The sequence below is a fragment of the Antedon bifida genome, chromosome 8 (assembly GCF_963402885.1).
Source record: "Antedon bifida chromosome 8, ecAntBifi1.1, whole genome shotgun sequence".
Taxonomy (NCBI): domain Eukaryota; kingdom Metazoa; phylum Echinodermata; class Crinoidea; order Comatulida; family Antedonidae; genus Antedon; species Antedon bifida.
The window spans coordinates 12642841-12661919 of record NC_136233.1 but is presented as its reverse complement, the minus strand read 5'-3'; the positions used below and the strand labels follow the sequence as shown (position 1 = coordinate 12661919).

At 31.4% G+C, this 19079-nt stretch overlaps 1 protein-coding gene across 1 annotated transcript; it reads right to left on the bottom strand.

Moving 5' to 3' along the window:
* Positions 1–726: 726 nt before the first annotated feature.
* Positions 727–19033, bottom strand: LOC144850583 (uncharacterized protein KIAA0513-like). Its single transcript, XM_078707885.1, has 9 exons — positions 18921–19033; positions 14640–15406; positions 11966–12014; positions 11543–11661; positions 7332–7408; positions 6760–6829; positions 4567–4644; positions 3554–3729; positions 727–3064 (listed from the first exon to the last, which is right to left on the bottom strand). The coding sequence occupies exons 2-9, from the start codon at positions 15368–15370 to the stop codon at positions 2934–2936; spliced, it is 1431 nt and encodes a 476-aa protein (XP_078564011.1). The 5' UTR covers positions 15371–15406; positions 18921–19033; the 3' UTR covers positions 727–2933.
* Positions 19034–19079: the final 46 nt, after the last annotated feature.

Below are 19079 nucleotides of genomic sequence, written 5' to 3'. Positions count from 1 at the left end.
CTTTTAATTCTCTTTCTCAATTCATACACCAGTAATTCCAAACCAAGAATATTGTCCCACTCCCATCCGCTGTATCCCACTAACGTAACTTTATGTTAACTGTTAGCATAATTGTAACTTGACAATCTAATTGTTCATCATCATCCAAGTGATTGTCAGCCCACTGCTTTACTGCACTTGATAAATTGTGACCGTGCGGTTAAAATGAGGAGTTAAAACTGCAAACCACAGTCATAAATCAGGCATTTTGAAAAGGCTTTCCTTGTTCTGGAGGTAGAACAAATCTTCTGGAATAAAAATTAAAACTGGAGGTCCAATGTATACATCTAGCTAGTGCATATTTTAAAGTACCCAGTGCATCTTTTGGAAACACCATTTCAGCCTCTGTCGTTTTATACAGTAAAAGCAATCACTTTGTTACAGAACAACAAGTGTGGCCCTATCCCAACGAAAGGGGAACTAATCTCTCTTGCATGCTACACACAACCCTTTAAAATGAACATAATCTTTTTATTTCATTCATGACTTGCATGCTGGTTGTACATTGATTAATTTATGCATTTTGACTAATTTAATTGTTGTGACAGGAGTCAAACCTTGATTAGCAAAATATATTTTTTTTTTAGCTCATTTTTTACATATTGTACTGTTTATGTATGATGTGAATAAAGTTGAAAGAAAGAATTTTAAAAGATAAAAGAAAACACTTTTCACTTATACATTTTTAAACATTTTAATAATAGGCAAATGGTTATAATAGCAGAGTCTGATAGACTTGAATAATGTTTAAGTTTAACAGAAATGTCATAGCATTCTTATGTTGAGTATAGGTAACATTTCCTAGTTGTATACTAAGGCATTAATACATTTGAAAAGAAATAATACAAATTACATTTTGAACAATAATTGCATTGAACATAAATAACACAAAAACATGAAGCATTAATACATATCTGTAAATAGTAAATTAGTTAGGTATAATATGAAGATGTAGTTTAGATAAATACAATGAACATATTGCACAAACATTTTTTTATTTACTGTACATGAGCAAACTAATAAATACACTGGTTTATAAACTTCAGAATTCTAGATTTTCGCATGATACTTTAAGCTTGTGCTGATGACTACAGAAAAACATATATACTGTAATTATAATACAAATATAATATATCACAATTTTACATTAACAACAATTAGGATAGGTAGCATACGAAACAGATCCTGCACTCTCTTAGATATTTATATAAACTATTCAGTATCCTACAATATGGAGAAGTTAGACAAAGGGTTATTTGGGAACAATAAAAGAAGATTGACTGATACTGAAAAATATAATGATTTGGTCCTTAACACACACACACACATTCAGCATTTATTAGTTTCTATCAATGGTAAAGCAATACAATAAAAAGAGTGGTAATTTATAATGAGACCAATACAAAAATACCAATAATAGAGGATCTTGCAAGAAGAGATTTCTTGTCACGCAAGACCCATAAACAAAAAAGAAAAAAATACATTTGTATTATTATATCTAGAGATTATCATTATATTTCTCTATCTGACTTTTTTTTTACTAATTTAGATAATCCATTATTATATGGTATAGAATTCAATTTTTTTAAATTTTTTTTTCTGAAATTGTAACTAATAAAATGCCGATTTCTAAAGGTCAATAAAAGTTCTGTATTATATCCAATAACCTTATTGTAACTCTGGTACCCACCCCTTAAAAAATAGATGGTCCTGGTTTGGAGGTTCTGTTTTTTATCCAAGGACTAGCATTAGTAATAGGGAATAGTAATTAAATATCATGAAGGAATCACATAAGAAAAAAAAAAATTTACTCCATGTTTGGGTAGGGTTTATACCCCAGGTTGAACTCACCAATGTCAGTACGACACCTGAAACAAATGTATAAATATATATTCCTTTCCTTTATAAATTGTAATGCCCAATTTACAAATTCAAGTCTTATTATTTAGGTAACGCACTAGTAATTACTACATATAGCACTTTAATAGCAATACAATATAACTATGATATCATAAAATATATTTCCAGTAGATGTCATGCAAAAATATTGTATAATATGTTTAAAAAATTGTCATTATTGTACATGAAGAAAAATATATATCTCCCAACCCCTTTTTCATTCATATCATAAAAATGTTATCCTCTTTATCTTATTGAAAAATGTGTTTACAAAAATAATTTCAAATTTCATAATTCAAATTTACCCTCATGATATTGTATTAATCTTAGGAATGCAAATATGATATTATTTGGTATTCAATAGTTGAGTTGTTTATCATAGATTAGCATATAGGCTGTGATGTCGTTGCAATAAGATGTACCATCAATATTTAAATTACTGGCTGAGGGCCAATTAATTAGCACCAAAGTATTAACTAGAATATCCATTAAAGGAAGATGCATCATTTAAAGTGAGGATTATTACTGCAAATTTGTATCACTAGATTAGCTGACACATGAGTAATTAATGAAATACATTTATACTAAATAAACCTAATACATGTTGAGGCGGCTCCTTTATTCCTAAGGTGTGCCTTGTAGCATAGAGATATTAGAGATGTTCACTATAATATATCTATGCTTGTAGAGAGCAACTCATTTAAATAAACCAAAAGAATAATACCCACAAAAAAAATACTTAAGAATAGCACCTGTGTCTTTGAGATTGATATTAATAATTTCACCTGTGTATGAAAAACATTGGATTGCTATTAATAACACCTGGGCCTTAGAGTATGCAAAGCATTAGATTGCCATTGATAATAACACATGTGTCTTCAAGTATCCAAAACATTGCTAATTAATAATTTCAGCTGATACAACATACTGCAGCATAGGCCTACTGTACATACTGCAGCATACTGTACATACTGCAGCGTACTGAATATATTTCATCATGATACCCCTGGTATTTTGCGCTTTATTTTATTGATACTTTTTTGCAGACTTGTCACTGGTTTTTCTTCTACAACCTTCTCCACCTTGTAATGTTCATTTATGTTGCCAATTATCATATTAATTTGAACTGAAAAATAAAATGTACAGTAATGGATATTAACCAAGAATTTAGAAAATGTTACTCTAACTGCCTCTTTCTCTCTCCTTCAATGACGCAACCATTTTAAGCTTATATTTCCCAATAGTTCAAGTGATCTCTTGTTTCACACTAAAGATGCATTTTCTCCAGATTGTTTTGAATACAGCATACGATAAAAACATCACATTAGTGCACACAATTTACCAATTAGGCTGTACTATAAGCCTCTTCAGTTAACTAAAGGCAAAAAATAAAATTAGCAACATATTCTCTAATTTTAGTTATTAAAAAACACACAATGTACATTGTTTATATGCCATGTTTGGCCAGTTCGCTGACATTTTTTTGAAGAGCACCCCTGTATTTTTTTATATCATTGTCTTATGTTTTCTAAATATTTAATTTTCCCAGGGAACTTTGGGCAATGCAGCAATGTCTTAGCTATTTGGCCACTAATTGCTAACCAACAGAACTCACAGTCATTAAGGCTTCCGATAACACTTTGCTTATCCACAAACTCTTCACACATGCTACGTGGTAGGCCAAGGTGCATCATGTTATGTACAAACGCTGCCAGTTGACCGAATGTAATGTTCTCGTGAAGTAACTCTGTGTTCTCCCGTTCTTCTTGAGTTTGTTTCCCCCAATTTTCTCTTTAAAAACATAAAAAATGCTGTTAGTATTCCAATTAACTTTTTTATCAGCAAATAATTCAATTCATGCTTTCAATTCATGTTTATTAACAGAGGAAGATCCAGGGGAGGGTGAAATTATGAACTACTACTTCTATTTTTGGCAGACTATTTATATTATACTGTATGTTAATAGCGTTCCTCCATTTAAAACATTTCTAGATCTACAGTACACCTGGTTACACAGTAATACAAACGGAACTAATTACAAGAAGCACAACAAAAATTGTATTATTAATTAAGAATTTGTCTAAGAATACAAGAGGCTGGCAAACTTTTATTGTGTAATATTCTGTACTCATGTACATATACAAAATCAACAATATGTTGTCAATTCAACATTTTCCACCCACATTATATTCATAAATAAACCATTTTTAAAACAATATTTGTTCATGTATACAGCTTTGTTGTATAAATGAAACTGAAACAGTAAAAACAGTATATGGTTTGTTATTCTTCATCCAAAGCCACAGATTTGCTTGCATATTACTGCATATAAATGTGGACTAGTTTACATTGAAAATTCTAAAACTTCCTGGTTTTACACTACCTGCTGCATAGTACGGTAGGCAGCAATATTTAATGTGTGGTAAAGGGGAAAGCATTCTAAGAATAGAGTGTTGAAGGATAGGGCAAAGGTGTCAAAGACTGAGTATTTTATTTATTTATTTATTAAAAATATGGCAATTAGCCCAAGAGGAAACCAGTTTTCTGGCGCATTTCTCAGGAAATGGTGCTTCTTTTGCGAAAGGGAAATAACTCGGCGAAAAAACAGGTCTAGCATTTTATCCTCACCTTCCAGTCGGCATTCTTTTCTTTTTTTCCGAGTGAACTGAATCCATAAAGGCAGCTGTCCAAAAACGCTGATCCCTCCTAAACAAAACAAGAATACAATAATTATAAATAATAAATGTATAAACAAAGGTCACAGTAATAAATAATAATTAGCATAAAACAAAGGTCACAATAAAGTGAAAACATTAAATTGTAATTGAATAAAATGCTGTATGTATATTCAATGTTTATCTGTCAATCTTGTCTATGAGTAAGATATAATTGTGACTGCAAATTATTTTTCCTATTGTAATGATTGCTTGCAATAACTTTAAGTTAATTTGTCATATTGTAATAATTTATTATTATTAAAGTTTGTTTTTTCTTTTCCGCTTAAACATATGTACAACATTGCACTATTACAATACATATTAAATTATTCTAGACTATGAATAATTGGTTTACAACATTTAAATTAAAGGAAACACTATTGATTATATTATATCACCTCAAGGGTTCTGTTGTCATTGTGAAATGTCTGAGGAATTCCTTATCAATTATTATTATACAAAATAAATTTACAACATTTATTAATAGTTGATGTAAGTTTCCCAATGATTTTATTTAACTACTTTCAGAGTGATGTTATGGGAAATTTTGTTCATTTTAGAATTGGAATTAAATTTTGATATGATTACCTAATACAATATCTATTCAATTAGAGGACATTATATATTAGGAACAATTTGGTGAAATTGAAAATTAGGTTTTAATTAAAACCAATAAGTTTGAGAAAAACAGAGAAAATACTTGGATACAACTCACTACAACTGTCACGCAATATTTAGGGCCAACGTTCAATTCCATTGTTACAATAGTTTCTTGTCATTTTTTGGGCCCTTTTCTAGATGCTAGACATTTTAAACCTTTGAATTGCTAGCTATATAGCATATATCCTAACTTTCTTCCCTACCCCACTTTTCTCATTTGAAACAGGATCTGGAAAAGAAGTATTGTTTCTTTTTTGCATTTTAGATTAGTATTTAAAGTGAAAGAAAACTCTGATCCCCTTTCTAGATAAAAGTCAATGGGTAAGAAATTGAATGACCAAATTAGCTATTTGTCAGCAAAATTAATTACACAATTAACAAACTGACCTAATAAACTTTTAAATTAATACTCAGGAGAGTCCCCAATGATGATGCCTCTTATAATACACTCAATTTAATCTTTGTGATAATCAGAATAGGTAAATTGTTATTCTTACACTTTTCCTTTCATATCGTTAAACCATAGTATTGGAATACAGTTTACAGTTACAGCAATTACTTAATTGTTCATGTGATTAAAATAATAACTTTATTAAATTATCTTTAAACAAAATGAAGGTGTACAGGTTGGTTTCTATTTTACTTTTGCTGGTTATAATTCCATCTGAGTGTGTAACTTTTGGGACTTCCCCTTAAATCTTGTGGTCAAGAATATACTCTAAAATCTTAACCTTTATCCGTTGTAGGTATCAAGCACAACATGTGCAATACTGTATATTACATGATAAGTTGTTGCAAAATTCAAATTAACAAATAAGTATGCATTTTTTGATACAGAAAGTTTTGTAGGACCTATAAATATGATTGTCTATTTCGTGCCTAGCATACCTGAATAAACCGACAATAGCCTGTGCTCTCCAGAGGGAGGGCTTAGAAACGAAAAATAAAAAACACCCCTTTACCATAATGTACTAGTCCACAGCCGCATGTGGAAACGTTCCAACATCATCACCACGTTGTTATGACGTATGATACAAGCGTGATATGTCTTCATTCGAAAAGAAGCCCAGTGGATTTTGAGATGGACTTCTTTTCGATATTACTTTTGCAAAACAACCAGGGAGGCTTTTAAAAAAATAAGCCCACCATATGCAATTGATTTGACGGAAAACAGCAATCTCTTTTAGTTGTTTCTGCTGAAACTAGTATTTGTTGCACAGAGAATGAATGTGTTAGACTTTGGTTAGACTATAATCACATGAAAATATATGACTTTCATATGTTGTCAGAACTGAAAATGTACAAGTTCTAAATCAAATTGAATATATAACTGTTAATTGTACAATGAAATACAAACTCAGATTGTTGTCTTATGCAAAGTCAGCCTATTCGTTGAATTGATATACAGTACATTATTACTCAAAGTTTATAGTAATATACTTACCATATTTTTTGATTATTTAGATGTGTATATAGGTAGCTTTGGTGGGTGGTATCATCATTGCATGGAATACCTGGAAACAGAAAAATAATAAATAAATATGGCTATATAAATAGAACGATTGATTATTATTTAAAGTAAGGAATGGATGCAATTCCCTATGTTTTAAATTAATATATAAAGAAAATGTTTAAAAAACATACACGCAAACTGAATCAACTGCTTTTTTATTATTTTTGTGAGGAATGAAAAAATGGGTGGGTGGAATCTATGAACGGACTCAATCATGAGTTTATCACTTTGGACACTCGCAGTAAAAAAAATGAACCAACCCCACACCTTCTAAAATGAAAAATAGATACCAAATTTTGGAGCCTCATGATTTGTTTTAAACTATTAAAATAGTTTCATATTCAGTAAGAAATTATAAAAAGGAGGTGTGCAACTGTGCTTTTTAACAACCATTCTCACTGGCACATCATAATAGGTATTAGTAAAGCTTCATAAAAAAAAGCCAAATCCTGGATATGAAATTAATAATTATTATTCTATTTGGCCTATAATTGTTACAGTACCTTCTTGTTCATGATAGAAAGTGAAGCACATATTCATGAGGTGCTTGGCTGGAGAGAAATCATCAGATTCTTTACACCTGAAAAGAATTACAGTAGTTCACAAAAAAAACAAACTACATAATAAATTATCTCAACATAAACAATTACTTGCTAAAGTAGTACTTGTTACTTGTTTATTTATACATACCCTGGTACTTATCATAAAAGTGAACAAAAGGTCAATAATATTCTAAACAAATCACATTATGTTTATAGAAAGTTGACTACTCCTTTTGAAGCATTCTGTTTACAACAGTAATACTGAGCTATTTATGGAGTGAATTTAAGATATTATATGTTTGAGTAACTCATAATCAAGAGTCAGATGTAGGCCTAGACTTAAGGTAATCTAAAATATAAATATGCAGTTCAAAGTAGATTTTTTTTCAAAACAGTTAAAAGATACCAGTTCATGCTGTAATTAGAATTGTTGCCATACAATGTTATACTTCAAACATCATTTCTACACTTGTTCAATTGTCAGTGGCAGATCCGGGATTTTGAAATACGGCACGGTGTGAGGTGGAGAGGTGATAGGGGCTAAAACTGGTGAATAAAGTGCTGAGCTTAATTGTCAGCCTATCTTTTGCATTAACAATTTGTTTGCGAAATTGGTGGTGGCCCATATATGATTTCAATTTGATGCTAATGTAGGCCTACTAATACACATTTGGCTTTCTTTTTTAGTGGAAACTTGCATTCAATATGCCTGTGGGTCATTTGGGAAAGTTTAATTAGTGTTTCACAATAACAATAACTTCTAGCAAAACAAGCATCCATACAGAAAATGTTCTGTTCTGCCAGCATACAGTGGTTCTGTATCTATTATATACTGTTAGGGTCTATAAGCTTTAATATTTAACATATTCAACTCTTTAATTTCAAATCTACAGTGAACTTGATAACTACCATATTTGCAATATTATTAACAATTTGACACTCATATTGCACCATATGTTCAATGCCATTATTAGCCACCTGCCATCAATACACCACAAGCTATTCAGCATTATCTCCTAATGTTATATCTCAGGTCAATGACCTTGACAATATCTAGCAATATGCAACAGGATCTACAATTTCTACATGTCACTTCTCACGTACAGTATGTAAATATTATCAACTGTACTGGATATTTATTTTGAATTTATGAGAAATTGTTTATAGCAGGGAGGTGTTTAGAAAAAAACAAAATAAATAAAATGATACAATTTTAAATAATTATAATCTATTTTATGCCTAGCTTTACCTGTATAAAACAACAGTAACCTTATTCTATGTGATGCTTACCAAGAGAGCATGGTTTGTGTACTGTACCATTTATGGAGAGGAGTGTTTAATGCCAATTATCTATACTTTGGAGTATATTTTGCTCTTTAAGGAGAATAAGGCTATTGTCGGTTTGTCCAGGTAAGCAGACTACCATTACTTGTTTGTATAATTTCAAATTCCATTAAGCATTTTTAAAATACTACAAAACCAAACACAAGCAGTAAATAAACATCCAACCATGCTTATAATATACAGCATGATTTATTATTTTTAATTTGTTTTGAAACTTGAGTTTATGATTTTGTGAAATGCTTGGTCATGTGTATTTTATTTGCCAATTGATCTTACAAAACAAAAGCAATTTCTTTCATTCCATGTTTTTGTTTCAAGCCTTTAGTTTCTATGTCTGTGAATGACAGCATTGATGACTCAATATGTTATTTGTCATGGCAATAAAAGTAATTTCCTTGATAATGTTGTTCATTAATTGTACATAATGAATTGTTAATTTCAAGGATATAAACTAGCTCTTTATTGACATTCAATTTATAATATTTAATTACAACAACCGTCGTAACGTCCTGCTATTGGCAGTGAAGTGTTTGTTCAGAATTGTGGCTTAAGAAAGTAGCGTTTTTATCAAATGGAGCTATCACATTTTTCAGTCTGAACAAGACAACAAATTAGCACAAAGATATCCAGAGGTGGCTTAAGAGAATTGAATATAATGAAGTCTCCCGTGACCACTATCTGTGGTTTAAATTTGGTAAAGATCTGTCTTTTAGTTTTGACCGAGGCACTGTTTCTGCTGCCAAATAAATACCGTATTTAATACAGGATATATACGGTATTTTTTGGCAGCGGAAACTGCACTCATAAAAAAATACCGTATTTTGTATACCGTATTTTCCCCACTAAATTTGTGGATAAAATACGGTATTTTCAAATTTATACCATATTTTCTGTAAATAACCATTTCTGCTGCCAATAAAATATACCGTATTTTATTTTTACCTGCGACATGAGATCAACATCGTGTTTTTATTTTCTGTTGCTGTCCGCTGTTTTACACATGTGAATAGATATATTCGATGAAAATGTGGAGCGAAGACGTCACAGTATTTACTATATAAATCTGTGTGGGGTGGGAGGGGGAGGGGAAGCTAAAATGTCCGGCCAACTAAAAGTTAATAAAAGGGACAACCACATTTAAAGACATTTCTAACAAAATAAAGCAGGAGTACGGAATAGACTTGTCTCCAAAGCAGTACAACATTGCAAAAGACAATAACTCGGGGAGGAAACGAATTACTTCTCCCCATTACGATGTTTTCTGTGCTCTCACAACATCTCTATCACAAGGGCTAGGCTGTTGAAAGTGAGGAGTAAAACATCCTTTATTGCGACTTTTAATTATTGACCAAATAAATGAATGGCAATTTGGGTAAAAAGGATGAATTTTAACACGACCACCCAAGAACTATTGTTAGCAGAAACGGGGTACTAAAAAATATGGTATAAAATATACCGTATTTTATACCGTATTTTGAGCAGTTGCAGCAGAAACAGGCCCATAGAGCCTTACTGTATATTATTAAAGTAATAAAAAGTGGTCCTGAATTGGGATACTGGTCTGGATTGCTTTCAAAATTTAATGAAGTTTTCTGTTACAATAATTCTATCTGTGGTTTAAAAATTGGTAAAGATTTGTCTTTTAGTTTGACATATCCTGCTAACAGACAAACAAACAAAAATATCACAGACAAACATCCAGCTGATGGAGGTAATAGCAGATTGTTTATATTCTAAAATATGATTTTCCTAAACTTCAATTTCACATGGTAACAAAATACATATTTCTCTTTTATATCTTCACAATTTAAGTGTATTAGATTGTATTTCATAACTATGCATGATAGGTGTTATTTCAAAAAGATTGAAATGTATGCATCAGTAACTCAACAGTAATTGTTAAGATATGTTTTTCTAGCAGAAGCACACGTTAGTACACCTTGTGTAGCTACAAGCAGGGAGTAGGTGGTTGCTCAGGTGTTTGAACGCAATGAACCCTACATGCCAAGCATACGTTAATCTGAACACATAAGTTCCTCTATTACTCTTTTGTGTTGATTACACAATCAAGTTCTGCATGAAAACTAAACTATGTAATCCTTTACACACTTGCTGGGATTCAGACAATTTTTACACAATACACCTTTAATCACTGTAAGACTACTTGTTATTATACACACGCATACAAAAGTCTATAAAAGTCAAAGGGGTGTATAGTACAGTACTCATATCAGCATTGACCGTAATACAAATAAACAGGCCATAGAGCTACAGTTTTTCTGTTGAAGCATGGAGTTGTGTAACAATATTTACATTTTACAGTATACTACAACAAACAGTAGGCTTTAAACTTATTTTTAACTGAAAATAACTATACAAGTTGAAATCATTTTAAACATTTCGCAACCATCAATTTGGGATAGATTGCAGCGCAATTTGTTTAACTGCTGCCTGTAAGAATGTTTGGCAGAATTAAAAGCAAATTCAATAATGGAGATAGTAGAATGTTACATAGGAGAGAAGAGGGCATCTAGAGGGTACTGTAGGATGAGAGATCTATGCCAGTCAGAAGGAGCATATAAAACATATTAGGATAACGGGGGAAACAGGTAACAAGAAAACAGGTAACAAGAAAACTCTTTCGAACTGGTATGATGCAATGGCGATTAGAGGTAACAGGAAGAGAGCAATGCCAGAAGTAACAAGAAAGTTAAGTCAAGCCAGTCAGTAAATAGTGCAAACCCAGAAGTAAAAGATAGATCAACAGAAAAAAAGTTTGCAGGAGAAGTGAAAGAAAAGAAAAAAGAAAGAAAATGCAAAAGACTTACTCAAATAAGCAGACAGCAAAGAATTGTACAAGTCTGTAGAACGTCTGCTCCGGTACACATTTGTTGTAGATGCGTTTACCATCCACTAATCTTGCAAACCATTTCCTTCCTTCTGCCGTCTGAAAAATAAATGGTAGTGAAGACAGGATTCATTCAGGATTGAATAAACCCATCATCAATGTGGTTGGAAAACTGGGAACAAGATTTACTCCAAGAAAAAGAAGTGATATAACAAAGTTTGTAATCAAGCAATATATATATATATATATATATTTTTCATCAGATTGAATTTTAATATTTTTCTTCATTTTAATTTTTAATATGAAGTAATATTATAAATAGTTTCAATTTTAAATGAATTTAAATTCAATGATACACATCATTTTTTCTTGATTTTTCTGAATAATAAAGAAAATCACTTACCCGACAATATAGATCAAACTGTTGATTATCTACCTGTGTTATTGACCCACTGTAAAGATAAAGTTTAACAGGATACAATTAGTTTAAAGTGGTACTCAAACTGTAGGTTGGGTCTGATATTATGATCCTTTCATTGATAAGTGTCTAAATGACCCTGATACCACCTTTTATTTAAAAAAAAAACAACTAAAAACTAGAAACATTATTACAACCTAGAATGCTTTGTATTTGTTTCTCTTTTTTTATTGTATGTATGTTTCATTATGGACAGTTTGTCTGAAATAAAGTTTAATTGAATTGAATTTCACTAGTTGGTTATGTAGGATCCTGTGGCGTCCTACATTGTGGCGTCCATTATTTGCAAATGAATGTTTTGTATTCATGGAATGGAGATAATTCATTCATTGGAAAATGTACCTTTTTTGTCTATTCAACTGAGCTTTGCTTCTTTCAACTTATGAAAATATTCTCTCCATTAATTCCACTCATAAACATTTATTATTTGTATATACTCTAAGGCTCCAAATATATTATCTTACATTTATAGACATTTTTTAAGAATTTCAAGGCAGTGTGTTCAGAGTATTCCCCGGGAAGGAAGGCCCCTAGTTCCTTACCAAATTCCGTCTTGTTTAATAATAATAATAATAAAAATAAACAGCTCTAAGCATTACAAGCTAATATTTTTGGTCATTAAGATCAAACTGATTTGCCGTCATCTAAAGTATTTGAAATTTGCACGTGGACATGGATATTTGATTGTATGTATATGCAGGATGAATGATTCCCCACAAAAGGTTTGAAATTTAACAAATATAATTTGCATACTGTACTGTATCAAAACAGCTACATACTGTGACCGTATCCTCAGTAATAATACCTTCCACAAATTCTAATATCAGTTTTACTGAAAATATTTTAGCTTCATATTTCAATTCAATTTCAATTCAATTTCTTTTTATTTCGGAAATATCATCCATATTAATAAACTTAAAAACAGAAAAAGAAAAATCTAAACTTAAGTATATAGAATGCTTCTCATATCAAAATATTCCATCAATTAGACTACAAAGCAATACAAGTTATAAAGATTGTAACTAAAGATTATTTGAAGTTTGATGAAAAAAAAAGGCAAAGCAATATGTCATAAGTAGGATGGTATGAATATAATTTGTATTACATGATCTGTTATCAATTTCAGATATCTAGACTAGACACTTATATTTAATGACAAATTTGTGTTTGTTCAACAATATATACTATTGTATATCTATTAGCTTTAGGACATAACTTGATAGTACACCTACGCAGATATTCAATAAAATGCAAAGCCATGTCTTTTCTTAATGACATTATCAGGCCTATATTTTAATGAATGAAAACTTGATCACCTCCATTTTTACATATTTCAGAAAGATTGTATCTGCAGGCCTACACACTAAAACCTGCGACAACTCCAATAGGACAAAGTGTCCCCTTAATAGGGGTTCTACTATAGTAAAAAATACTTGCAGTAAACATCATATAAAATTTAATACTCATATCTCAAATATTTCTAAAAAGCATTGTCTTTTATTATGCATTTGATATCCCTAATTGAAAATAATACATTCTGATTTGGTTATCAAAGACATCTTTCAAAATTGAAGAGCATTTACAGAGGCATTGAAAATACCATGGAAACAAACATGGAGCATTAAACACACATAAATGTCACATGACATGTCCGAGCTATTCTGGTTTGCATCTCATTAACTAATGTACAATACAGGTTACATTCCACCAATTATTATACAATGTAAGTCTTTAATCGCCGATTACTTTCTGGTGAATAATTATTTAATAAAAAGTGAGTCACCTATGATACAGTTGTTTTAAATTGGTAGCCAACATGAACTGTCAGGCACAGCTTTGACAAATAATATCAATAACACTCTGATAATGACATCGATAAATCATGCAATTTTATTCAATTAATTGAAGAAAATGTGAAAACCAGTGTTTAATGCAATCAGATCTGATCAGATATTGAATTTTATATCTCTGTAGTACAGTACATGTTTGGTTCAAAGAACTGAATATTATTAGGAAATTGCAATTCTATAGAATATTTTTATTAGCCTTGTGCATGGACGCAGACAATAAAGGTTTTAAAGACAGTGTTACTCTCTCTCTCCCCGATTAATTATGAATTTTATAAAAAAAAAATAGAGGTAGAAAAATTGAAAAAATGGAAGCCTCTACATAAATCGGTATGGGTTTACAGGTGCGCTTCACAGTATACAATCATATTCAGGAAACGTGTTTTATTGATTGATCAAGACTGTTTGCTGTACAGTATACTACACAGTAGGCATTTTAAGTAATTATTAAATACTATAACCTAGGTACCAACATAAATATTTATTCGAAATACAGTACACAGTATAAACATGTGACATACACGCAATATGCTGGTTAAACAATTTGTATTTCATTTAATAGCAGGCATGTGATTATGACAAATTTACTTGTTTGTTTGTTTTTTAATATTTATGTCTCACAGGACAATGTTGTATCACAAACATCAGATTATACACATCATGATTAATTTGATTTAAAAATATTACATTGAAAAATACATATTATTAATATGATGTATCTCACAAATTATTTAAAAAAATTGTTTACAAACCTTTCATGAAATATACGTCTCACAAGGTCTTTCATAAATACTTTGCATTCTAGGTCGTAATCATCCAGTTCGTCGTCACTGCTTGCCTCCGTTGTGTACTCTGTCGTTTCTCCTCCCGTCGTGTCCTCGCTCATTCGTCCCTGCGTTGCATCATCTCCTATATATTCCATTGTTTCCACTGTATTTTCCGAATTCAACTCAATTACGCCATCTATTGGTTTAGAGTTCAGTTTTTCTTTTTCTTCAATATGTACTATAATTTTCTCAATCTCATCCGGTTTCATGGTCATAGATTGTTCGTTAATTTCGTTGGCATTTGTAATATTACCTGTCTCGCTTTCGTTACTTTTCACATTAATTGAATTTGAATTTGCATCACAGATGTTATGAAGGTCTTTGCTAGTTTTTCCTTTAGTGATATTGCTAAGCAATGAAGTAACTGCTTCAAAATGACCCCTCAGTGCAGCCACGCTAACACCAGATGTCATATTATCTACGTCCGATGATGGTTCCGAGTCGGTGTCCTCACGCGAGCTTGTCCCATTAGTTGCACTTGATTCCGAAGTACTTGTCAGCTTACGAATAACACCATTGATGTATCCTTCCTTTTGGGTTGATTCACCGTGGTCAAGTGAACTTGTTGAAGTACCAGTAGATGTGTATTCATCATTATCAATATGCGAGTTGTCGGAGCCTCTCCTTACTATTGGGTCATGCATGGATGACATCATTACTTATATAGTAGCATCAGGGATTTCCAAAAGCCTCTATGGATGAAAATAGGGACATTGTTATAAGGGATCACAAGCTATCAACGTTAACAATACTTTTACCATGCATGATATTTAAGTAGTTTTCCTTTTAAACTTTGTATTATATAGCTAATCCTATCCAGTTACGTCCTGATTTAAAACCCAGTTTCAGCTGGTTTCGGATTATCATTTAAACAAGAATAGATTTATAAAGTCCTTTCCAGATTTCAGATCTTGGACCTCAAAAGGAATCTACAGTAGTTTTAGGAGAGTTTTCTGGAGTCCAATAGGAGATTACACTGTATAGTACTGTACTAATTATGGGACATACACACTCATTAGATTGTTTACATTTATTATGACTGCCATCTGAATGTCTATTCTAGTGTTATACATATTATTTATTGCTAAATAACCCATTGCAATGCTTGAAGCTAATTTAAATAGCTTGATAAGGAAATCTGTATTATTGCATTATTTTTTGTCAATCATTATCAAATGAACATCACACTACTGTAGACAAAATCCAGGGATATTTAATAATAAAGCCTTGATATCATATTGAAAATTACAATATTTAAAGAAGATCCCTTCTATGGCATGATTCCAAGAAATAATAAACAATACAAATATTAAAGTGAGGCCTACAGATTCCATATGGAGGAGGTTTTGGAAAAGTATATAATAATGTTCGCAATCAAAATAATATTATACATTAAAAACCACATTCTGTACAATATTCAACCTTTGAATTAGACAAATCAAATAATTTTGTAAGTAAGAATAATAAAATTGTTATCTTGGCAAATAACAAAATAATAATAGGCAAAATAATGTATTTAAACTATGTATTATCTTGTCAGGTCTATTGGTAACCCTTCCACCAGTACCATCTCATCCAATGGTATATTGATTTATTTTTAAAAAGTAGGTTTGATCAAAGAAAGAGTGATGTTGTGAAAAAGATAACACCTCTAGGTGGCTGGCAATTAATTTTAGTTTTTTTAAAAATTCTTTTATTGTTATTTAAAAAAATAGAGAAAAGAGGAGATAGGAGAGAGAGGGGGGGGGGGGGGGAAGAGAGAGAAAAAGTTGTATCTCGGTTTGAATATTATTAGGCCATGGCTACACTCTCAGTTCGTTTCATCCAGCAACAGGCGCGTCCGCGTTAAAATATACTCACGAATATATTTCTGGTGATTTATACTCTTTATCAGTTCATTCTCATGCGACCGGGAATCTCATCATGGAACAACCGCCAGAGAAGATAGTGAAACAAATTACATTTTTTTCTTATTTTAAAGAAGCCAGATTATCATGTTAATTTAATGCATTTTGATAAAGGAGATACCAAGAAAAAATAAAAATTACAATCGGCTTCCGTAAAATGTATATAAAAAATTGATGCAGTTTGTGTGTTCGTAAACAGATTAAAACGACCTCAAATGCTCTAAAAACTATAATATAAAGAGGTTTTTTTGATGTGTACTACTGTGTTGATATTATTTGCAGAGGACTTTTTGGTACCTTTTAGGTTTGGTTTTGGTCATTTATCCAAGTTTTAAATAATCAAAGAACAGATCACCAATAAAAATGAAGTTTTCTACAAAGTGTGTGTGTGATGATCTTGACCAGTTAATTGCTTAGATTTTAATTTCTTAATCTATTCCACCATAATAAAAACAAACAATCCATAGTATTTGATGACCTAGACAAGGGATTTAGAATTAGTTCCTGGTCTCCAATATGCATTGAACTATAAAACAGTGAATGTAGGCCTACTAAAGTACCAGTTTTCAATGTCAAAAAATTATTTTATATGTATACAAAGATACAGGTCAATAGAAAACACTGAATTTGGTCAAATTTGGATAAATAGATCAAGGTTAATGAGAAAATGATAACCATACAGTAGGGGTGGGATGTGTTGTCAATCAAAATGACCTTTATTTTCGTTTTCAGCTAAATATTGAACACCAATAATAATTTAAATGGCGCTCTAACATGCTATCGATTGGTTGATTTTAACCATTATTTTTTATGCCATAACCGGAAAAATGAAAATGTATACGCGGCCCGTATCTGCTGAAAAGAAATTGGGGTTAATTTAATCACACGGTTATGAATTAGTTATTGTTTTGCAGCAGAAACAGAACAAATCAATCTATCAAATTTAACAGTTATTACCTTAAAGTTACTAATATCTTTTTGGTCCTGTTTCTGAAGTTTTTTTCTCCTGACCTACTACCAGTATTTGCTTCGCACAGTGGCAGACGTAGGATTTTAAAATAGGGGGGGCCTCAATACCTAACATTTTTTATATGACGTGATGTCCTTTCTTTTGAAATGTAATTTTGAGCCCCCCTGCGTTCGAAGTGGATATTCATCCTGTACCAAATCCCATTAGTAAAAGCAGTAAAACTGTATTGTGTATACGTATAATTATCTGTAAAGTTAAAATCTTATTTCCATTGGCTGATTTGCATGACCAATTGCAGGATTATGGGTTCAAATGATGATTTTTTTTTCACGCTGCTGCTCTAGCCAGCTACATCCCATGAGGACTACTCATTCAGAAGCTAAAGCAAGCAGCAGTTATAGTATCTAAGGCCGACAGTTTTGCGACTTTGTAAACTCGACTATAATTTATAGATCCCAGCTGCTGGACATAAAAAGCTTCTATGAGGGCTCACGGTTGAACGATTTCGGATTCTCGTCCTTTGATTGGTTGACGCGAATCAACTGACTGGGAAGAATTGTTTCACTTGTACCACCGTGAAGTCACGTTGTCTCTAGAGGGTATTCAGTTGCATGCCTACAGGTTGAGGTCACACACACACACACAGCACATTAAAGCTCAAAATTGACCATTTTTAAATCTTTGATTTGTATGTATTTTTGCTATTAAAGGACATCTTTTTAATAATTATTCATAAATATATCTGAAGAAAGAACAATGATTAATTTTAAAATGTCGAACAGCGTTTTTTGTAAGAAATATTTCGGATATTCAGAGTTAGGTTTAATGTTCGTAAACACAAATTGGTGCATAGATTCCCGTTGTTGGTTGCCGGTACCGGATGAATACCCATGCAAAATTCAGGACCTTGTCTCATCGAAAAAGGGCTGTGACATTTGTCATTTATACTTATAATTATATAATAATATAATAGAGATATTATGTAATTTAATCAAAACACTTGTCACTCATCACTTGCTCACTCTTCCACTATAACATTCTAATTATTTGATTGTGAATAAAGTAAAACATAATCAGTTTTAGAAAATAATATTAAGTTGTGAATGATAAAAAGATTACAAAATTAATCATTTGATCTAGTAGAACCAGGGAAGAGTTAATCTTCCCTGGTAGAACAATATCAGTGGATTTGTCAAAGATCAGTCAATCGTAACATCACACAGCAGCCTACAGGGCACATCGATCAAACTACTGATCACATTAAAATAATCTTATAGGCCAAATCACTACAAATTTTAATATTAAATGCTAAATAATGAATGTACAAACCTTTTTGGAATCACCAACTAAATCCACTCTCAACTGCCCTAAACACAGTGGTAAAATGAAAAGAAATTACCCGTTATCCTCCCGTGCTTATCGTGTCGTGCTTAGCAATAACATCGACTCTCAACTCAACCTCTTGATCACAATTTGGGAATTTATATA